A 23,572-nucleotide genomic window follows, 5' to 3' on the forward strand; every position below is an offset into this window, starting at 1 on the left:
ACTGCTTCCTGACCATGTTACATATTGCTTCAGACTACATTTTAAAAAATGAGCTCGAGTTGCACCACTGTGGGTTTAAGAAATACTTGGCACTAAGGGAGATGTCAGGAGTCTGGAAGGAATGCCATAAAACACAAAAACATGGTATAGATAGATTTGTAAATCTATTTTATATATTTGAAAAATACGGTCCTTACGGGCCAAAGTTACAGTCAAATATTTAATACACTTTATCTCTCAGGCATGGTATGCTTTAATTAAGAAACAATGGACCAAATCACTATTGGGACTTTTAGAAGGTCACTTCTTTGTTTGCCTTTTTTTTTCAACAAGCTCAAATCTCCCAAAAATATAACCTATTTGGTTTCCAGTATCAATTTAAAGCCTTTTTGGAAAAAGATAAGGTGAAAATTCAAAATTTATTTTAAAATCCTTATTTTTAGGCTTGTAACAAGTTGATTGCTTTGATTTCAAGTAAGCAAATCTAGTTAATTAGCTTTTAAAAAATACTCAAGGCCCAGGCAGTGGCTCACGCCTGTAATCCCAGCACTTTGGAAGGCCAAGGTGGGCAGATCACCTGAGGTTGGGAGTTAGAGACCAGCCTGACCAACATGGACAAATTCTGTCTCTACTAAAAATACAAAATTAGCCAGGCATGGTGGTGAATGCTTGTATTCCCAGCTACTTGGGAGGCTGAGGCAGGGGAATCGCTTGAACCTGGCAGCTGCAAGTTGCAGCGAGCCAAGATTGTGCCATTGCACTCCAGCCTGAGTAACAAAAGTGAAACTCCGTCTCAAAACAAACAAACAAACAAAAATTAAAAAAAAAAAAAAAAAAAAGATCAACTTTTAACTCAGTGTTGGTTCATGTCAGATAACAACCAACCTTGTATCGACTATTGGTTGAATATGCAATATTATAATAAGAACAGATACTACACTTGATCTTAGCCAAAAGGCTGAGAAGTGATAAACGTACAATATTGAATATTGTATTGCAGGTTGAATAAACAACTCTGCCCAAATTTTTAAAAAAGAATCCTTACATTCTAAGGGCAGTTAAAACAATTTTAGGCTTGGGGCAGTGGCTTATGCCTGTAATCCCATCATTTTGGGAGGCCAAGTGGGGAGGACAATTTGAGCCAAGAGTCTGAGACCAGCCTGGCCAACATAGCAAGACCCTGTCTCTCTTTAAAAAAAAATTTTTAAACGTATATACAGAAAGATTCCCCAAACTCAATCAATATTTATGTACAGTACTAATATACCACACTCCACAAATAAGTTTGTAAGTCAAAGGTATTGTCAGAAGTTCAAATGACTGGACCACTCAGTGCTCTGTGATATTATTTCAATGATTTTTTGACTGCATAACATTCCAAAAACTAATTCACTCTGAGTAGAAGCAGAGTTAAGAAAGTTAAGAAAGCTAAAATACTAATTTGGCTTAGTTAGGTAATCTAGTTACATATCTGAGAAAAAGTGTGAGATTCAATAAAAGCTGAGATTTAAAGAGCAGGCTACTGCTCATCTCCCCAAGTTAACATATTTTATCTGAGACATACACAAAATGAACTTTATTCATCTCTCTCTCTCTCTCTTTTTAATAAGTATTTGCTTGAGGCATAATCATGATCAACTTCTAAAGTTGTATTTTGCTTAATTTGTTGTCCCAAGTGGAGACAAGAAACCCATAAATAGCAGCAGGCATGGTGGCTCATGCCTGTAATCCCAGCACTTTGGAAGGCTGAAGTGGGAGGAGGCCAGGAGCTCCAGACCAGCCTAGGCAATGTAGCAAAACTCTGTATCTAAAAATATATATATATATTTTAAATGTTTTAACACACAAAGATTTCTGTTGTTGTTAACAAAGTAATAGGTAGTCATTTTACATTAACTTTAATAAAACAATAACAGAAAGATGAACTATGTGGTGCATACTACAGTAGATAGAGAAAAATAATCATTTCAGGAAATGCCAATGCATGAACTCCTCAGGAGCAGGAACTCTTACATTAGTCCTCCCAGATTTGTAGCTCCCTTTTCTGAACACTGGTCTTTCGTCTCTCTGGGTTCTTCCACCATCAGCCTCTCTCCCCACAATGTAAAACGTGCACACCCTCAGGGTTCTATCCTTTTCCTCCTTATTCCACTTAATACCCTGGAGAAAATCATCACATTTTAACTTCAATTACTAAATGCTTAATCCATATTTCTATCTTCATCTCAAACTTTTTCCTTTAGTTCCAGACCCACATGTCCAACCACAACTACTTATGGGACTGTCTAATGTACATGACAGGCATCTCAAACTGAATACATCATCTACCCCACTTCTTAAACTCCTCAAAAAAAATTTTTTTTTCTTATTTTGCATTGCAGAGTTCAGTGAATAACAGAACAATCTACTGTATCAACCCATTGTCATCCCTGGCTTCTCGTTCTTCATCTTCTGTGTCACCGAGATCTGCCAATTCTACCCCTTTCAGAGGCCTCTCATTCTTATTCCCACCATCGCTTTCTTAGTTATCTTTTCATTTCTTCACTGAGCTTCAGCAACATCTCCAATTCTTTTTGTCTCTCATTTAGGCTCTCTACCAATCTGTCCTGTTAGTGTTGCCAGTGATCATTTTCAAAATGGATCCAGTCACTGACCCAAATCCTCCTTATTACCTTTAAAAAAAATAAACCCGCAGTCCTTAGGTGCCTTCTGATTGAGCCCACATTTGCCTTTCTGGCCTTACTTCCTCCCATTTTCTTCTAATACACATGAAGTATTCTCCATCTCAGCCACAATAAACCACTGCTTAGTTGTTCTCCTGCCTTCGTGCCTCAGCCTAGGCTGTTCTTCTGCTTCAGAAGCTCCTGGTCATTTCCTGTTCACCCTTTATGATCTGCAATTCCAGAGCCCAGAAGTACACTGTGAATGCGGAATCAATGTTTGCTCTATGCCTGTCAGTAACAGCCCTTTACATTTAAAAAGTTCATTATGATATACAAGATACTTTTGTTCATATCTATAATCACATTTATCTTGATTCTCACAACTCGACTATCAGACAACCATTGCAGGTTTTATGATCCCAAGTTATCAATGACAGAATAATAGCTCCTGGTTTTCCCAAACGGGCAAAGCTAGAAATTAACGCAATGGCCCCTAACTAAAGGTTTGTCCTCTCTATTATTTCCCTACTTAAATTATCAGGTACATAGTGAAGCCCACTTTGTGCTACAAACAACACAGAAGAATCATAAGTCATACACTTAGCTCTAAAAATAATTACTCTAATCAGAGGTACAAAATCCATACACATGAAAAGAGACAAAATTTTGTAAGAAAGCATACTATAGAGTTAAATGCTAAATTGTGTAGCACCCCCAGGAGAGAGAAGTGCATTTAGTGGGCATTAGCCTAATCCTGAAAGACTTTATAGAAACTGGGCAACATGGTCCTGCAGTCCCTTTTATGTTATGGATGAGTAAAAGGGCTGAGAGATAGACGTTCTATGTGAGTGCAACAAATTGAATGTAGACCACAACAGGTCTGGAGAACAAAGAGGTAGAACACCAAATATAGAAATTTGATTGTTTTCCAACTTTGACTGAACTCCTTAAGAGTTTAAGAAAGTATCAGAGAGACAGGAAAAAGCACCCTCACTCTGGTAAAGAAAACAAAAACCTTAAAACCAACAAAAACAATGAAAACTTCCAACTTACCACAGTAAGGCTAGGAGACAGAACTACTGATAGTTCATTTGCTACATTTTTTTTTTTAATCAATTTGCCTTAAATCAACGTTCACTTGTTACATTTTGTCAATTTGCCTTAAATAATGTTAACCTCCAATTAAAGTTATTTTTACTTTGAATTCTGATGTGGCCAAGAGATTTAAATAAGAAAAAGACTACATCTGTCTCTTCATTGTTATTCCCTATCCATAATGCTTTAGTTTGCTACATTTAGTTAAACATTTAGTGGAACTTTTTGAGAACCACTAGATACTTTGTTAGCAAAGTAAACAATAATGTAACTATTCTATCTAGCAATGAGCTTGGAGACTTAAAAAATATACATAGAACTTTATTGCTTTTCATTTGACTAATAACTGACGGAACATGCCAGTGAAAAGAAATAAAACACAATGGTAGAAAACTCCAAAAAGGTACAATCAATGTCTTTACACCCCCACCCTAAGTCATTAGCGACTTTCTGATCGTGGGTATTTTCTCCAACAGTAAAGAGTATCCCTATATCCAAAGCAATTTCTCTAAAGTCCTTCTCATTCATTCAACAAACATTTAGCATGTACATTGCACTAGGTGCTAGAGGGAAGAGAAACTGAATATCGTCCCTGCCTTAGACATTTTAGTGCCTTTACTCCTCAAATCCAACCGGGAACCTGTCTTCTTCCATAGGTACCCCGTCCCCTAAAATCAAATGTTGCTTTTCACAGTCGTCTTTACCTGTCACCTAAAGTATCTCAATTGAAAATTTCCTCAAAGTCAACTTCATAGGTACGGATAAAATAATCATTGCTTTTTACAGTTGTCTTTACCTGTCACCTAAAGTATCTCAATTGAAAATTTCCTCAAAGTCAACTTCATAGGTACTGATAAAATAATCATTCTGTATGATTACAAAATATTTCACCAATACATAACCCCATTTTCTCCAACCTTAAAACCAAATTCTTTAGTCCTGATTACTTTAGCATAGAGACCTGCACTGTTGTTTCTTCTTTTTTAAAGAATATTAATGCTTTAAAATAAGAATACTTTATTGTTTGAGCAGACTTAATCCAACCTTTTCTTTGGTCAGTAAGTGCCAGGTGTTTTGTTTTTTTTTTTAATTATTATCTTGTCACTTTTGATTAAGAGATACTAATGGGCATCATTCTATTGGTATCTGGAATGTAATGACCACTTCACGATTTTGCTTATCATATGTAAACTAGAACTTGAGAACCACTGGATACAGAAGTATCTTTACTTCTTTAGATAGTGATCTTTAGATACAGTACTTTGCTTAAAAACGAAGCCCCTGTCTCTGAATTTCAGGAACAGGTAGTTAAGATTCCATGAAGTGTTTATTTTCCACCCTTAAATTATTACCTTAATACTTCAGCTTAAGAAGTATGTGTTCTGTATACATCACGCTGCTTGTCAATATCCATACAGGAGCCTTCTTGTTTTGACAATCTGAAAAAGTCCCCAGATAGTCTGAGAGGGGGGAAAGCCTAATGTGGCAGAACATAATGTCAGTTTCCATCAAAGAATATATGTTTCTCAAGTTCAATTAACCTTTGAATGATTCCCTTTCTAAGAGGAAAGTGATTCTCCTTGGTGTCCTTGTCATCCAGGGAGTGGAAATCTTTCTAGTGGCAAGATGAATAATCACTTGCATGACCCCAAAAAGGGCTCTTTCATTTCCCTCAACTACTCTCTGGAGCAGTGGCTGGAATTAACAGAAGGATCATAATCTCCAGACCTGAGTATTAAATCAATCCTGCAGCCTCCCCCAACCCCTTGTACCCCCCAACTCCCCCCCGCAACTCCGCTAAGCCCCCTTCACTCTCTTGCTTATCCTATTTCTTCTCTCCTCCTCTCCATTTTTCTTTCCTCCTTCCGGCTTTCCTTAACCTGTGATACGCTCCCGGTTGTTTGAATTTTTACGACTTACCAGATAACAGTTCCTTGTGATCCTAAAATCTTCCTTAAAGCAAACCCTGAATCACTGTTTTCTAAAACCAGTATGAAAGACCACGGTGTGGGATAAGGTGACATTTGTTTCACAGCCCTACAAAGTTTGGCTACAAAACCCGTGGGCTGATTCCGTCACTCAGCCGGAAACGCGGAGGATCGAAACAACAACAAAAAGCTAAGCCGGGCGGAATGATCCGACCCGGGCCCCCGGCCCGAAGCGGGGCACGGGGACGACACGGCGACGCCGGGCGAAGCCGCGCTCCCGGCTCTCGCGGCTCCGGAGGCGCGGCCGGCCCCCCGGGGGCGACAGCGGCGGTGCCGGCGGCTCGCGGCGCTCCACGCCTGCCGTCCGGGGGCTCGAGGGACCGCGCCAGGCCCGGCTCCCGCCCGGGCTCGCCGGGACCCCCGGCGTGAGGGCTGCCCGCGGGCTTCCGTCCTCCGGCCGAGGCGCGGCTCCCGGAGCGAGAGGCAGCGAGGCCGCCCTCGGCGGACCGGCGTCCGGGCTGGGAACGTCCGCGGCGACCGCGGACAGGGGGCCCCCGGGTGGCCGCAACAGGTGCGCCAGGGCCGCCCACCCGGCCCGGGCCGTCCCCGCCCCCGCGCCGACCCCCGACCCCTCCCGCCGCCGGGGCCCCGCCGTTACCTGCAGCGGCGGCTCCCAGGTCCCGGGAGGAAGGCCCAGGGCCGGCGGCCTTCCCCGCGGGCAGGCCCACTCGCCCGACGGACGCCGCGGGTCGGCGACGGCGGGGCCCCCAGCCCGCTACCCCAGACGTCGGGGCACAGGTCCCGCGGGGTCGCGGGGGCCGCCAGGGAGGGCGCGACCCCCTGACCGGGCCTCGGGGGAAGCGTCCTCAGCCGGTGACCCGGCCGCCACCCTCGCTCTGCGCCCCCGGCGACGCGCGGGTCCTCACGCGCGCGCTCACTTCCTGCGGCTTTTGGTCCCTCCCGCTCGCCGTCCCTCTGGCCCCGCCCACTCCGCCTCCGGGTTGTCAGGGCAACCGTAGCGACGCCGGCCCCGGAGGAGAGGAACTGGGAGCTCGGGGGCTCGCCCGCGGGGGTCCGGGAGCGGCTGACCATGGAGCCCCAGAGTAAGGGAGGCCCGGCTGGAGCTGGGGCCGGGGCGGGCGGCCTGGCTGGGGCTCCCTGGGAACGAGTGTGGGCGACCCGCGCGCGGCTCCGCCGGCTTCGGCTCTTGGACGGGGAACTGCGGTTTGCGGCGTCTCCTCGCGCTCCGGAGGTTGGGCCGCCGGCGCCCGAAGATCTGCAGGGGGAGCCGGGGAGACGGGAGAGCCCCGAGATGCGGGCGGGAGGGCGCAGCGCCCCCAGTGTACGCCCTCCTGAAACGTGGCCCACTTGGTTCCGTTTGCTCATCCTCCTACTGTCGTGATTTTAGTTAGTTTGGTAGTTAGGTTCATTAATTCTAAGTAGCCCATTATTCTTCTAAAATGTCAGCAGTTAAACACGCCACGAGGCTGGGTCTTGTATTTATTAGAGACCCCGTCCTCCTCCTCGCCTCCCACCTCACACCCGCAGTCTACGACTTAGAGAAAAAAAAAAAAAGAGCTTTGTCTAAGTGTATTTCATTCATTATTAGGGGTTCTACAAATTAGGACATTCAAAAAATGTTCATGATTTTTTTTTTTTTCTGTTTTCCCATGTTGCTTTTGATGTATGGCAAAAGTCGTGCAGTTTGGAGTTATCAGATCTAACTTGAGCTCTAACTTAGAGTTTTTGTTGTTTTACCTTTCCAGGGACTTTGTGCCAAGGCCCTTCTCTCTCTGTCCCGCCTAAGCTGTCTTATTGTTGCTTTTGTTCTCAAAATAAGGGCAGTGTTTTGTATGGAGACTTAAAAGACCTAAAACCTTTATGGAAGGATGCAATCTGATTCTCAAAACTAGGTCGTCTTTTTTTGTACAATTTCAGAAATGAAGTACTCAGACCCAATCTATTCCTGCGGAAAATGTTGGCATTTTTAAAGGTCATTCGTTTTCCAGCAAGATTTCAAATACTTTTTCCCTTTTCTTTTAACTAATTTGCTGAGGAGAAAGCGTGTAAGTTGTGACTTACAATTGCTTGATAGGTTTTTGTACAGTATTTGTCGTTTGCATTTAGAGCTCTTTGGAGTCTACGTTTTTGTCAACCTAGTGAAATAAATTTAGCATACACACATGCTCACATTTTTGTCTTATGTCAAACTGATGCCAGGCTGCGTGTATTCCCGCCTTAGAGAAGAAGTGAGTTGAAATATATCTTTTTAAAAACAGCAACTTTATTTCATTAGATTTATGCTATTGTTTACATGTGTAAACTGTAACTTTAAGTTCTTCAGTGTTCACTGTCTTTATTCATTCGTTCATTTATAGTAGTTAGTATGTTACAGCTCTGTTCTAGGGATTGAGAATTGAACAATGAATAGGACAGTGTTCGTTTTGGTCATCCCAGGAAAGCTAAGCAGAGACTTGCTCAAAAGCTACTCAGCAACATAACCCAAATCTAAGCAAACATAATCTGAGTAAAAACTGAATATATGGACCAAATGCAGCATCAAAAGAAGCCCCTAGCTCCCACCTGATGCTACCTGTTCTGTAAACTCTTGCTAGATATATATTTTTAAAATCTGGGGTGAGTTTAGGCCGAGCAGGCAGCAATGTCCTACTACACATTTTGTTGTTGTTGTTGCTGTTGTTGTTGTTGTTTTAGAGAGACAGGATCTTGCTAGGTTGCCCAGGTATGCCTCAAACTCCTAGGTTCAAAGGATCCTCCCTCATCGGCCCCCCGAGTAGCCGGGACTGCCTACCAGCCTCACGTATGTTTTTAAAGAAATGGTAAAGAGAGATCTAAGGTATTCCAATGACTAAGGGACTGAGGTGAATGACTAAGGGACTGAGATTTTTCTCTCGAACCTGTTTCTCCACTAGTCTTCTGAGCCTTCCCTTACTCCAGCCTGAAACATGAGTCATCCTTGGCTCCTCGTTTTTACTCAGCAACCCTCACCCACCCTACCCCATCTACCAGCAGGTCTGTTTATTCCACTTCCAAAATATACCCCAGATGTGCTCCTTCCTCTTCCTCCCTACTGTAATCAGTGGTACTCCAAGCCACCATGCTATATAAATTATGTTTGGGAACTCTAATAATTTTTGCATGTTTTCTCCCACTGCTACCTGGAAGCCAGAATGACCTTTCAAAATATACCTATACCCGGGGAATGACTGTAAATGTATTTCTTTTCATATATTCTTAAATTATTTTATCAATTTAATTTTAAATCGTTCAAATAATAATTTATCTTTTTTGTTTTTTGTTTGTTTGTTTGTTTGTTTTGAGATGGGGTCTCGCTCTGTCACCCAGGCTGGAGTATAGTGGTGCAGTCATAGTTCACTGCAACCCTGAACTCTTGGTCTCAAGCAGTGCTCTCACCTGAGCCGCCTCAGTAGATGGGACTGTAGGTGTGAAACACCATGCCCGGATAATTTTTTTTTTTTTAATTTACTTTGCATAGAGATGAGGTCTGGCTGTGTTGCTCAATTTGTTCTCGAACCCCTGGCCTCAAGTGATCCTTCTGCCTTGTTCTGCCAAAGTGCTAAGATGACAGATGTGAGCCGGCACACCCGGCTAGGAAATCCTTTTACAGTCTAATAGACATCATTTGGATAAATACTTACTACCATTCATAGTCAATATTTAAAAGGACAAGATTAAATGATCGCTGAGGTTTCTTTTAACTTGGATGGAGATTCATATCCAACCAGATTTCACCTTAAACTGAAGTTATTTCCTTCTGGCAAAGATAATGGAAGCACCACAGATGTGACATCAACAAGTATTAGAGATGTACATAATTATATTTATACTGTCAGCAATATTATGTTAACAATACATTGTTTATATCAGTATTATCTAACATATTTTAAGCCCTGTTCCTTTTGTTACTGAGGGTTCTAAAATAACATTTTACAAATGTAGTTGAATATAGCATCAGCGAATTGATTACGAGGAAGAATCCTTCATAATTGCCTTTAAGGATTAAACATGTATCTAAGAACAACACCAAGGAACTATTAGAAATAACCCTCGAGTCAGTCTTATCCATTCTGTTTCCACACACTTAGTTTTCTATTACTTTTAGGAATGACCTTTGTTAACTAAGTCATTAAAATCCAATAAACATAAACTCTTCAAACCCCACAGCTCGATCATACTCTGACAGTAAGCGGAGGAAGGTAGGGGCTACCACTGTTTTACAGAATAATAATAGGTCAATGATCCAAGAAATGACTCCTCAGGGAAGGGACAAATTAAATAAGTTCACAACCTTGGGCTGTTCAGAGTGGTTTTGGCTCTTGGCTTGCACATTCACATCTTTAATTATTTTCTTGCTAAACCAAGTTCAGTGTTGGAAAGATAGCTCATGTATAAAATAACATGGAAAACGTACATCACATTTCATTTGTTTGGGGTTTTGATGTTTTTTTTTTTCTTTTTTCTTTTTTTTTGGAAAATTGTTCAATGTTACTATCAATTCCTAATTTTTTAATGAGTGTCAATACCAAGGGGTGGCTTTGGGGAATCTTTAGCCCAAATCTAAGTAAACATAATCTGAGTAAAAACCGTATATATGGATCAAATGCAGCATTAAAAGAAGCCCCCAGCTCCCACCTGATGCTGCCTGTTCTATAAACTCTTGCTAGATATATATTTTTAAAATCTGGGGTGAGTTTAGGCCGAGCAGGCAGCAATGTCCTACTACACATTTTGTTGTTGTTGTTGTCGTTGTTGTTGTTGTTGTTGTTGTTTTAGAGAGACAGGATCTTGCTAGGTTGCCCAGGTATGCCTCAAACTCCTAGGTTCAAAGGAGCCTCCCTCATCGGCCTCCCGAGTAGCCGGGACTGCCTACCAGCCTCACGTATGTTTTTTAAAGAAATGGTAAAGAGAGATCTAAGGTATTCCAGTGACTAAGGGACTGAGGTGAATGACTAAGGGACTGAGACTTTTCTCTCTGAACCTGTTTCTCCACTAATGTTCCGAGCCTTCCCTTACTCCAGCCTGAAACATGAGTCATCCTTGGCTCCTCGTTTTTACTCAGCAACCCTCACCCACCCTACCCCATCTACCAGCAGGTCTGTTTATTCCACTTCCAAAATATACCCCAGATGTGCTCCTTCCTCTCCCTCCCTACTGTAATTGGTGGTACTCCAAGCCACCATGCTATATAAATTATGTTTGGGAACTCTAATAATTTTTGCATGTTTTCTCCCACTGCTACCTGGAAGCCAGAATGACCTTTCAAAATATACCTCAGATCAGATCATGTCACTTGCCTGCCAAAAGCCCTCTAAAGTTCTTACAGTGATCTAGCTGCCTCTTCAAACTCATCACACATCTGATCTTAGACATATGCTTTAAGCATGTTAGTCTTCTTGTAGTCCCTCAAACAAGCTTCTTTCAGTTCTTTGTCTCTGAACAAGCTTTTTCCTCTGCCAGGAATGCTATTCCCTCCTGCTCTGGCAGGTCTGACTCCTAATGTCCTTCAATCTTTGCTTAAATTTCACCTCCTCAAGCCCTTCCCTGGCTTCCTAAAGCGGTGGTGCCCCCCTCTTTGATGTTATTCTATCTCTGTGCTTTTCACAGCAATAATCAGAACTTGTAATTATTTTGTTAATATTTAAAATCTAGCTGGACATGGTGGCTCACACCTGTAATCCCAGCACTTTGGAAGGCCAAGATGGGTGGATCACCTGAGGTCAGGAGTTTGAGACCAGCCTAGCCAAAATAGTGAAACCCCCGTTCCTACTAAAAATACAAAATTCGCCAGGCATGGTGGCACATGCCTTTAATCCTAGCTACTCACGTGGCTGAGGCAGGAGAATTGCTGGAACCTGGGAGGTGGAGGTTGCAGTGATCCCAGATAGCACTACTGCCCTCCAGCCTGGGAGACAAGAGCAAAACTCTGTCTCAAAATATATATATATCTATATATATATATCTATATATATTTCTTCACTCGACTATAGGGTGACTGACAGAAGAGGTCAGGGGTCCTGTCTGTCCTGTTTGCCATCCTGTCCCTAGTGCCTGACACGGAATAAACTTTACACATTCGTGAATGAATGGCACTGCTGTTCACAGATAGATGCCTTACCTGCTTTTTTTTCTTTGAGAGTGTTGTGGTGTACTTAAAAAAAAAAGAAAGCCATTTAATTCTGCATTATTCTACAACACAAAGGGCTGTGCTCCAGTGAAATTTGAAGTGCCTCTTGTGGAGTATGCTTTGAGTAAAGTTCATTTAAATCAGGTGCTTATAAATGTCAGGTCGATTACAAATATGGTGCTCCATTTCCTTTTCTAACTTAAGTGAGATGTTTTAAGAGTCTCATTCTATCAGGTAAGATTTAGGAAAGAGAAAAGTAATCTTATTTTTTGGATCAAGCGGCCTCAAGGTCATAAGACCTAAACATTTTTGCACTGCCAGGCAGTGCGTGCTCATTAATTATCTGGGGGACTGGTAAGGACGTAGAAGTAATTTCTTCTTTAAGCCCAGGAAGCATTTAAAAAATCTGTGTAACATTTTTTTTTCTCACGTAGTCTTATCCCCTGAAGAAAATTCTATCAATTAGGTTATAATTCAAATCTCACCAAGAAATAAATGCTTATGTAAATCAAGATTAAAACTTAAAACATTTTCAAAGCAGCATTTTTAAACAGTCATGTTTTAAAATCCCCTTCAAAATGCTAAAATTCATTGTGATTCTGACCTCGGATGCTGTCAGGCACGGGAAGAGGCAAAACAACTTGAGGCTTGAAGCTGCGTCTCTCCTGAAGCGCAGGTTCACCAGACATGCTCTCCAGGTGGGGGCTGTTCCTCAGAACTCAGGCTTTACTTCTTGACTGGGGAAGGAAGCAGTGTTAAAACTTGTCTATTCTGAACTAGCCAACCAGATTAAAGGAGGGGTTTGTGTATACCAGCCTCATCCCAGAATGACCGGAGTGACTCATTACATACAGACGGCGGTGCAGACTCATTAACAAGTAAACGACTCATACCAGTGCTCTGTGCTCACAGGGCCATTCTTGGGTATTTCTCTTAAGGGAGGCTGGAAGAAGGGAGGAGGCATTCCCTTCTCCTAGAGGCAGGTGCCAATTTCTTTTGCTGTGCCCCAGCCCCCTTCCACGTTGTTAGAAACTCTTCCACGGCTTTTCTGTGGAAGGTCCTCTTCTTCCCACACTCCTGCCTCCTCCCCCTGCCTGTCCACCTATTTGTCCTTTAAGACCTCTCTTGGCCAGGTGCATTGGCTCTCACCTGTAATCCCGGCCCTTTGGGAGGCTGAGACGGATGGATCACCTGAGGTCAGGAGTTGGAGGCCAGCCTAGTCAGTAGGGTGAAACCCCGTCTCTACTAAAAATACAAACCTTAGCCAGGCGTAGTGGTGCATGCCTGTAGTCTCAGTTACTGTGGAGGCAGAGGCAGAAGAATCGCTTGAACCCAGGAGGCAGACGTTGCAGTGAGCCTGGATGGCACCACTGCACTCCTGCCTGGGCAACAGAGTTAATGAGACTCCTTCTCAAAACAAAACAGAAAACCTTTCATAGACATAAGCATCTCTTAGAAACTTTGTGTGTATATTTGCCCTCTACCACCCCAAATCGAGAGTTAATTTCTTCCTCCTCAGTACTGTGTCTGCACTGTATTAATACTTTTGTCAGTCCAACGTGTAATTTATATATTTAAATTTTCAGCTCTCCCTTGAGAAGTTTTCTTGAGGCAGGGATAAGATCTTTTTTCTAGACTCTAGTGAATCCTTTTATTCATGCTGGTGTAAGTATATGAAGGAATGGGATGATCAGTCACAGACTCTCGGTTTTTAGAATGACCTCACAGGTCTAGTCAGCCTGAGAGAAGCAAACAGGTTAGTTAGCTTATTCAGCTGCTTGGGAAGCTGAGGCAGGAGAAGTGCTTGAGCCTGGCAGTTTACATGCAGCCTGGGCAACAAGTTGAGACCCGATCTCTAATTTTTTAAGTTTTTATTTTTTTTAATTGAAATTAACTTATTCAGGCTAGTTCTTTACTTTAGTTCTCTACGGAAATAATTCACCCTAAATTAAGACTAGCATTGCTAGTTTAGTGTATTACTCCTCTCTAGGCTGTTTGTTTGTTTATTTATTTTTGAGACAGAGTTTTGCTGTTGTCCCCCAGGCTAGATTGCAGTGGTGCAATCTAGGCTCACTGCAATCTCCACCTCCCAGATTCAAGCGATTTTCTTGCCTTGACCTCACATGTAGCTGGGATTACAGGCTCATGCCACCACGTCCAGCTAATTGTTGTATTATTAGTAAAGATAGGGTTTTACCATGTTGGCCAGGCTGGACTGGAAGTCCCGACCTCAGGTTATCCACCCCCCTTGGCTTCCCAAAGTGCTGAGATTACAGGTATGAGATACCACGCCTGGCCGATTTTTATATTTTTAATTGAAATGGATGGATATTTTAGAAAATATAAATCTAAAGTGTGTAGCTTGATGACAGATTTCCAAATTGAGCACTCTCAGTCATTACCACCCGGATAAAAATACAGAACATTCCTTGCACTCCAGAAACCTTCTTGTACCTTTCTCATTATCATTCTCATCAGAGTAACCACTATTGGTATTTCTGTCACCATGGATTAATTTCATGTTTTTGAACTTTATTTAAAGGGAGTGATAATGTGTATGTTTTCCCCCCTTTGGCTTATCTTGCTTAACATTTTACCTGTGAGCTTCAACCAGGCTGTTACATGTAGCAGTAAGTAGTTTGTCCTTTTTTATTGTTACATAGTATTCTTTTGTGTAAAGATCCCATGATTTACTTATCTGTTCTTTTGTTGATGGATTTGGATTGTTTTCAGTTTGGGGCTATTAGAAATAATACTGCTGTAAGTATTCTCATACATGTCCTGGTGCATTCTGTTGAATTTATAGCTAGGAGTGGAACCCCTGAGTCACGTTCTGCTTTAGTAGCTATCCCCAGTGTTAAACAGAGTTGTACCAGCTGTGAATGACAGAGCTCCTATCAAGCAGAGTCCCATGAAAATTAAAAAAAGAAAGAGAGTTCCCATTGCTCTACATCCTTGAGTATGGTTGGCCCTTTGCTGTTTCTAAATTTTGCCAGTGTAATGGCCACACAGAAGTATCTCATTGTGGTTTAAATGATATCCCTGCTGATTAATGATATTAAACACCTTTTCATGTGTTTTTATAGGCTACTCGATTGTCCTTCCATGACATGCTTGTTTAAGTCTTTTGCCCCTATTTCTATTTGGTAATCTATTCCACAAAGTCTAAAATATTTACTCTCTGGCCCTTTACAGGAGGCTTGCTGACCCCTGCTCTACAGTGTACCACTGAGCAAGTTCTGACATTTGAGTTCCTTGAGTTCAGGCCCACTTTAGATCCAGGTTTCAGTCAACCAACGAAGCCACATGTTAGAGTCACTCCCAACTGCTTGAGCAGAAGATTCCAGAATCTCTGTTTAGCACATCTCATTAATTCAGCCTGGTCCAATGTTTTTTTGTCTTTTGCCTGATCCTACACCCTTCAGAACAATTTCTATTCATATTATCCAAGTTTCTGTCAGTATAAATCAGCAAAACCTTATACTCGTTTTGTTGTTTATTGCACCTCCCCACAGGCCATGCTTTTTACCTTACTATCTGGGTTTTGCTGGGACTTAAGTCTTGTTTCAGGTCTAAAATTAATTAGAGGTGGTAGGGCAGGTTGCAAGGAGCATCAGCAGTTTCCTGCAAAGTAGCTACCTCAGGGGAGGCCTTTACAGCATCTTCAGCTAAGGGAAGACTACCCTCAGAAATGGAGCGAAGAGCTGCTTCTGCTGGGAAGGAGACTCAGCAGAATTTAGGGGCTTAAGGTTTTCAGCTTCACTGGATTCTGTCCTCATCACTCCATCCTAATTTTCGGGGTCTTACTCCTTCCCAGCCAGTGCCCTGACTGTAACGTAAGAGACCTTGAGATTAGGAATTTGATTTTTCTTGTAATTAAGCCACTCACATGATTATACTTGGGTTTGTTTAGAATCTAAAATTTCTTATGGGAAGTTTTGGCACTGCAACTACAGGAGATAATTTCTTTTTAAGACAGCCATAGTGCTTTCTTGACCCTGAGCTTGGAATTTAAAGCCACAAATTCATCATCATTTTCTTTCCTGAAGCTCTCTAAAGCTCTCGAAAGAAGTCAAGTAACACTGTAATACATCTTAGTTTTACTACAGAGTTCTAAGGCAGCAACTGCTTGGTTCTCCCCAGTCTTGCTTTCTATAGGCATTTGATGATGGGAATCTAGTTGATATATTTTTAAGTTGTTTTTTTTTTTTTTTTTTTTTTTTGCCCCTGCAGGCAGTGTGACCCCTTACTACTGGGTATCGTAACTGTCTTTACATCTTATTAGATTGGAGAAACAATTCAGATAACTAACTCAGCATTGTACCAATTCAGAAAACTCATCCTCAAGGTTCCATTCTCTGGATCCCACTCACTTCTGTACTAATATTTGTATCCATTAGGGTTTAATCTAAAAGGCAGAACCACTGTGATTGATATAAGCGGTTTATGGTGGGGCTTGGATCTGACACAATTGTGGGAGCTGGTGGAGAAGTCAATGCAAAAACTGCCGTCTCTTCAGCCAGTGTTGGGCCTGATGCTGCTCTAAGTCAGCAGGGCCAAAACTTGGGAAGTAAATATTGATAAGGAGTTGGGAAGGGTAAGGACAAATTGGAGCCCATGAAGAAAAACTGGAACTTGTGAGGATAAACTAGACCCCTGTCTATCTCTTGCCACCTCCAACTTCACTGATAACGTGTGATCTGCAAGAGAAAATGGTGGCCTTCACCCGGAAGCTGGAGACAAACCTGGCACAGCACTCTGAGCAGCAACTGAAGGAGGAGATCTGGACAATTTCAGAACTACCCCATGACAACAATGTGTACAGATTGTCACAGCGTCTGGCGCCCTTAACAGCCTTGAGAAGAAAATAATGGCTGTTGCCCACGTACCTTCCCAAATCTCCCAGACGTTTCTCCTGGGGCTAACCCTCCTCTAGAACCATACAGGGGAGGGAATTCTGAGGGAGTTCTTCAGTGCATATGAGTTGACACAGTACAAAACCACCAAACCCTTTATCAGATTATTAGATTGAGGAAGTTCCTATTTACTCTAGATTGGCTAACGTATTTTACTAAGGCTTTTTTTTTTTTCTCTATCATGAAGGAGTATCAAATTTCATCATTGCTTTTCTGTATCTACTGAGATGATCATCTTTTAAAAATGTTAATGTTACCTTGAGATATTTTCAAATGTCAAACTAACCTTACATTAAAGAATAAACTGCACATGACTATGGTGTATATCCTTATTATAGATTGCTGGATTTAATGTGTGATTTTTATTTTTACTTTTTGAGAGAGAGGGTCTCACTCCGTCATCCAGGCTGGAGTGCTATGGTATGCACATGGCTTACTGCAGCCTTATCTTCCTGGGCTCAAGCAATCCTCTTGCCTCAGCCCCCTGTGTAGCTGGAACGTGTGTGACCACACCTGACTAGTTTTTTAATTTTTTGAGCTGGAGTCTCACTTTCTTCCCCAGGCTAGTCTCGCTGCTACCCTAGCTTTTCCTCTGTATTATTAGACATGGCTTCAGTGTCCTTGAACTGCAAGGAATTAGCATTGATTACAGTGTTAGTAAAACCTATCTTCTATTCATCATGAAAAGTCAGTCTTTTTTTTTTTTGAGACAGAGTTTCACACTGCGGCCCCGGCTGGAGTGCAATGGTGCGATCTCGGCTCACTGCAACCTCTGCCTTCCAAGTTTAAGCGATTCTTCTGCCTCAGCCTCCTGAGTAGCTGGGATTACAGCCACATATCACCATGCCCAGCTAATTTTTGTATGTTTAGTAGAGATGGGGTTTTACCATCAGTCTGGTCTCAAACTCCTGAACTCTTGATCTGCCTGCCTCAAGCAATTCTCCCACCTTGGCCTCCCAAAGTGCTGGGAATTATAGGCATGAACCACTGCACCCAGCTTTATGTGCTTTCTTTTTTTTAGATCAAGTCTAGCTCTCTCACCCAGGCTGGAGTGCAGTGGTGTGATCTCGGCTCACTGCAACCTCCACCTTAGCCTCCAGGGTAGCCGGGACTACAGAAACGTGCCACATGCCTTGCTAATATTTTTGTATTTTTAGTAGAGACGGGGTTTCACTGGGTTAGCCAGGATGGTCTTGATCTCCTGACCTCATGATCCGCCTGCCTCAGCCTCCCAAAGTGCTGGGATTACAGGCGTGAGCCACTACACCTGGCCTTAATATGCCATTTTAAAAAATGACTTTTGGGTTTATGTTCATGTGACTAATTAGCCAGTAGTTTTACTTTTTGTAATTTTTTAGATTACTTTTGGTATCAAGTTTATTGTAATCTCAAAAAATGTTCATGGCTCTGTTCACTTTGTGTTCTCTTAAAAGTTTCTGTAGCCTGTAGTCGCAGCTACTCAGGAGGCTGAGGTGGGAGGATAAATGGAACGTGACTGAAAGTAGCCACTGTACTCCAGCCTGGGCAGTATAGTGAGACTCTGTCCCTAAAATTAAAAAAGAAATTCTATAATGTTGGTGTCACTTTTCCTTTTGATTGAAGAATTCACCAGTGAAACCATCAGGAACTGGGAATTGTTTTTGTGGGAAAGTTTAAATTATGGATTCTATTTATTTAATAGACATAGGAGTTTACATACTACTTCTGCTTGGTTTTGATAAGTTGTGTTTTTCAAACAGTAGGTGTACAGCCTTTTAATTTGTTTCTGCCTGTAATAATTCTTTTAAAAATCTTTTAAAAAATGACTTTTCATAATGCGTAGGACATAGGTTTTACTGATGCTACAATCAGTATTAATTCCTTGCAGTTCAAGGACACTGAGACTCTGTCTAATAATACAGAGGCAGAACTTGGGTTTGGGAGATAACTATGCCTCTTGCACTCTCTGTGACAAGTCTAGTTTCAGTGTCAAGTTTGTCTTAATCTCAAAACATGAGCTTGGCTCTGTTCCCTCTATTTCCTCTTCAAAGTTTCTGCAGCCTCTAATCCCAGCTACTCAGAAGGCTGAGATGGGAGGATCTGTTGAGGCCAGGGGTTCAAGGCTGTTTAGCGAAATAAAGAATCAGGAATGAGCATTCGCCTAATACAATTACAAAATTAAAATCACCTAAAGCTTTGGGGCTGCTTAGAAAGCTCAGAAAGAAGTGCCAAATGAGAAAATAAATTCAGTGGAAAAACACTTGAAGGTATTGTGGTCAGCTGGGTTTACACCCCTTCGATGCACTTCACATCCTGTGTATCCCACAAAGACTTGCTCCTTTCTAAAGGTTTTGGTTCATGTTCAGCAATAGAATAGCAGCAACCACCATTAGCCTGAGGGCTGGCTAGTCTTTAATATTCCACTGATTCAAAGAAATGATTTTTTCCCCTCATTTCTAAAGATCTCCCAGGTCCATTGTAAAAAAAGAAGGAGCAGCCAGGCATAGTGGCTCACGCCTGTAATCCCAGCACTTTGGGAGGCCAAGGTGGGCAGATCACCTGAGGTCAGGAGTTCAAGACCAGCCTGGCCAACATAGCAAAACCCTGTCTCTACTAAAAATACAAAAATTAGAAGGGCATGATGGTATGTGCCTGTAATCCCAGCTACTAGGGAGGCTGAAGCAGGAGAATTGCTTGAACCGGGAGGCAGAGGTTGCAGTGAGCCAAGATCATGCCACTGCACTCCAACCTAGGAGACAGAGCAAGATTCTGTCAAAAAAAAAAAAAAAAAAAAGTCTGGGCACGGTGGCTCACACCTGTAATCCCAGCACTTTGGGAGACCGAGGCGGGTGAATCACAAGGTCAAGAGATCGAGACCATCCTGGTCAACAAGGTGAAACCCCATCTCTACTAAAAATGCAAAAAATCAGCTGGGCATGGTGGCACATGCCTGTAATCCCAGCTACTCAGGAGGCTGAGGCAGGAGAATTACCTGAACCCAGGAGGCGGAGGTTGTGGTGAGCGGAGATCGCACTATTGCACTCCAGCCTGGGTAACGAGCGAAACTCCACCTCAGAAAAAAAAAAAAAATCTTCCAGAAGTGTTTTACTAGTGTGTGTTTCTATTTAACATTAGATACTTCCCCAGACCAATGCATTAGCAGTTAGCTCCTTATTGAATATTATCTGCAGCAAACAGTAGCTGACTCCTAGCTCTCTTCAGTGAACTTGAATTTAAACTTACATAATTCTCATGACTTCTATTTCATCTTGAAACTGAGATTTCTTCCCTTTCCTACTGATATGTAGTCTGAACCAAACATCGCACTTTTGTTACTTGATTACATCTTCAATTATTTTAGTTATTTCTGAGATTCTCCCCTGCAATTTTTCCAACTATCTAGAGAAGAGTGCGGCAGGGCTGTGAGACTTCAAATAAGTGACTAGCTTCTCTGAGCCTCAGTTTCCTCCTCTGTAAACCAGGAATAATATTTACCGAACAAAGTTGTTCTAATGATTAGTGAAATGTATGTAAAGCACTTAGCATTTATTTATTTATTTTATTTATATTTTTTGAGTTGGAGTTTCACTTTTGTTGCCCAGGCTGGAGTGCAATGGCACGATCTCAGCTCAGTGCAACCTCCACCTCCCAGGTTTAACCAATTATCCTGCCTCAGCCTCGCGAGTAGCTAGGATTACAGGCATGTGCCACCACGCCCAGCTAATTTCTTCTATTTTTTAGTAGTCATGGAGAAACTCCATGTTGGTCAGGTTGGTCTTGAACTCTCAACCTCAGGTGATCTGCCTGCCTTGGTCTGCCAAAGTGCTGGGATTACAGGCATGAGTCACTGCGCCCAGCCAGCATTTAGCATTTAATCGATGATCAAATGGTAAGTGATGTTTATAAAATGTTTTTATCATGGTAAAATATATAAAGCATAAAACCTACCAGCATTTTAATCTAAATTATCTTATTGTCATAGGCTTGTTTATAATAAAACAAACTGTTATCTTTTTAGTATCTGTAGTGATAACTCTTTATTCCTTGTATTCTAACTTGTGTCTAATTAGGTACAGCTCTTACTAATTAGTTATCTATTGCTACCTAAGAAATTACCTGAAACTTAGTGTCTTCAAACAACAAATACTTATTATCGGTGATAGGCAGACTTCTAAGATGTTTCCCATGATCTCTATGTCCTGGTGTTATACTCTGTATAATCTCTTCCTTTTTAGTGTGAATGGGATCACTTTTCAACCTTTTGGCTGAAATCAAGTGAGCGTGAGTAAGATCTGTGACTCATTTCTAACCAACAGAATACTGCAAATATGATGGGTTGTTACTCCTCGAGGGGTGTGTATGTGTATATGTGTGCACACATACATATATAAGGAGACAGAGGGAAGAGGAGGAGGAGAGAGAGATACATTAGGATATGACATATACATATTGCTAGCATACACCCAAGATTCTCCTTCCTGATTTGAGAAGTGTGTGACCGTGTTGAGAAAGCCCAACAGCAGGTGGCTCTAGGACCTGAGGGTGGCCTGCAGCCCATACCCAATAAAAAACATAGCCACACAATCATACAGACATAAGGAAATTAATTTTGTTAACAACCTGAATGAGCTTGAACTTAGCTCAGCTGAGTTAGCTCACACCTTGCCTGCAACCTTGTGATACCTTATGCAGTCAACCCAGTTGAATTGTGCCCAAATTTCTGACCCACAGAAAATACAAAAGAATAAATATATATTTTTCTCGTGTGTTTATAGCAGCACAATTTGCAACTGAAAAAATATGGAACCAGTCCAAAATGCCCATCAGTCAATGAGTGGATAAAGAATATGTGGTATATATAGATCATGGAATATTACTCAGCCATAAAAAGGAACAAAATAATGGCATTTGCAGCAATCTGGATGGAATTACAGATTATTGTTCTACATGAAGTAACTCAGGAATGGAAAATCAAACATCGTATGTTCTCATTCATAGGTGGGAGCAAATCTATGAGGATGCAAAGGCATAAGAATGATACAGTTGACTTTGGGGACCCCGGGGAAAGGGTGGGAGGGGTGTGAGGGATAAAGGACTACACGTTGGGTACAGTGTACCCTGCTTGGGTGATGGGTACACCAATATCTCAGAAATCACCACCAAATAACTTACTCATATAACACCATCTGTTCCCCAAAAACCTATTGAAATGATTTTTAAAAAGTAAGTTAAAAAAAAAGCACTTAAGAATAAACACGTGTTTTCTTAAATGAAATCCTGACCCACAGAAACTGTATAAAAGAAAATACTACTGTACTAGCTAATATATGTGTATTTCCTGAGATGTTCATTTGTTACACAGCAATAGCAAGTTGATATCTTATATGGCTTCTGTGTGTCCTGATTTGAGAAATACTTTAGCTGGGTAGGTCTGTCTTGGTCAGTATGTTGATTAGGCCTGCGGTCATCTGAAGGCTTGACACAGGCTGGGCCATCCACTTTCCGGACAGCTCACTCAGCATGGCTGGCAGGTCAGTGCTGGCTGTTAGCAGGAGGTCTCTGTGATGTAATGCATTAACTTCCGTAGGGTTGCTTGAATGTCCTTAGGGTATAGTAGCTACTTTCACCCAGGGTGAGCAAGGTGGAAGCTGCAATGTATTTTATAATCCAGCCTAGGAAATTATACTCTGTCATTTGAACTATCTTCTTGATAACACAGGTCACTGTATTCAGTATGATAGAGAACTGCACGAGGATAGCAGACGTGAAGATCACTGGGGGCCACCTTGGAGGCTGGCTGCCACAGAGCTCAGCAACAGAAATACTGTTTTCAAAGGAACATTTTTGGCTTTTTATATTTTCTCATGTATTTGTTTTTTATAATTATTTCCACTTTTATTTGTATTACTTCCATCATTTTAATTTCACTGGACTTAATTTGCTGGGATTTTTTAGATGGATGCTTAGATTATTGGGTTTTTGTCTTTTTTTTAAGACAATCTCACTCTGTCACTCAGGCTATATAGTGCAGTGGTAATTTATAGCTCATTGCAGCCTTAAATTCCTGAGCTCAAGTGATTCAGTCCTCCTATCTCAGCCTCCCAAGTAGCTGGGACTGCAGGTGTACGTCACCATGCCCAATTGTTATTATTATTATATTTTTATTTTTAGTTTTTGCTGTGACAGCTGTTTCCTGGGCTGGTATTGAACTTCTGGCCTCAAACAAACTTCCTACCTTGGCCTTCCAAAGTGCTGGGATTACACATGTGAGCCACCAGACCTAGCATATCATTGTTTTTTAGTCCTCTTCTTTTTGTTTTCAAATGCCTGCATTTATGATTATAGATTTTCCCCAACCCCAGATTTAGTCACATCCCACAAGTTTTCCACTTTTGCAAAATTGTATTGAGATATAATATACATAAGAGAAAATGTGCCATCTTAAATGTACAGGTGGATGACATCGCAATATAAATAAACCTCTGTAACTAGCACCAAGATTAAAAAACTACTACTAGTTATTTTAAACCTGGGCCAGATAATATATATATATATATATATATATATATATATATATATTTTTTTTTTTTTTTTTTTTTTTTTTTTTTTTTTTTTTGAGACGGAGTTTCACTCTTGTTACCCAGGCTGGAGTACAATGGCACGATCTCGGCTCACCGCAACCTCCGCCTCCTGGGTTCAGGCAATTCTCCTGCCTCAGCTTCCTCAGTAGCTGGGATTATAGGCACGTGCCACCATGCCCAGCTAATTTTTTGTATTTTTAGTAGAGACAGGGTTTCACCATGTTGACCAGGTTGGTCTCGATCT

The 23,572-nt window shown here is 41.8% G+C and overlaps 2 protein-coding genes and 1 pseudogene across 6 annotated transcripts in view; 1 reads left to right on the forward strand and 2 right to left on the reverse strand.

The window, feature by feature from the left end:
- Positions 1–12,545, reverse strand: part of DHX32 (DEAH-box helicase 32 (putative)) — a 62,478-nt gene extending 49,933 nt beyond the window's left edge. The window contains exons 1-2 of one of the 5 annotated variants that reach the window (XM_039464976.2): positions 6,345–6,624; positions 5,111–5,197 (exon numbers count right to left, since the gene is read on the reverse strand). The gene's annotated coding sequence lies outside the window, so the exon portion shown is untranslated. Of the gene's footprint in view, positions 1–5,110; positions 5,198–5,678; positions 5,938–6,344; positions 6,625–12,456 lie in introns of those variants that run through there. The other 4 variants (XM_003922104.4, XM_074383074.1, XM_039464975.2 and 1 more) reach the window with 4 other exon arrangements.
- LOC120362599 (U2 spliceosomal RNA) lies at positions 859–970 on the reverse strand (annotated as a pseudogene).
- FANK1 (fibronectin type III and ankyrin repeat domains 1) overlaps positions 6,698–23,572 on the forward strand; it is a 149,465-nt gene continuing 132,590 nt past the window's right edge. Inside the window, exon 1 of the mRNA XM_039464964.2 lies at positions 6,698–6,789. Coding sequence (XP_039320898.1) covers positions 6,777–6,789 — 13 coding nt within the window. The 5' untranslated portion in view covers positions 6,698–6,776. The remainder of the gene's footprint in view (positions 6,790–23,572) is intronic.

Source organism: Saimiri boliviensis, chromosome 12 (genome assembly GCF_048565385.1).
Source record: "Saimiri boliviensis isolate mSaiBol1 chromosome 12, mSaiBol1.pri, whole genome shotgun sequence".
Lineage (NCBI taxonomy): Eukaryota > Metazoa > Chordata > Mammalia > Primates > Cebidae > Saimiri > Saimiri boliviensis.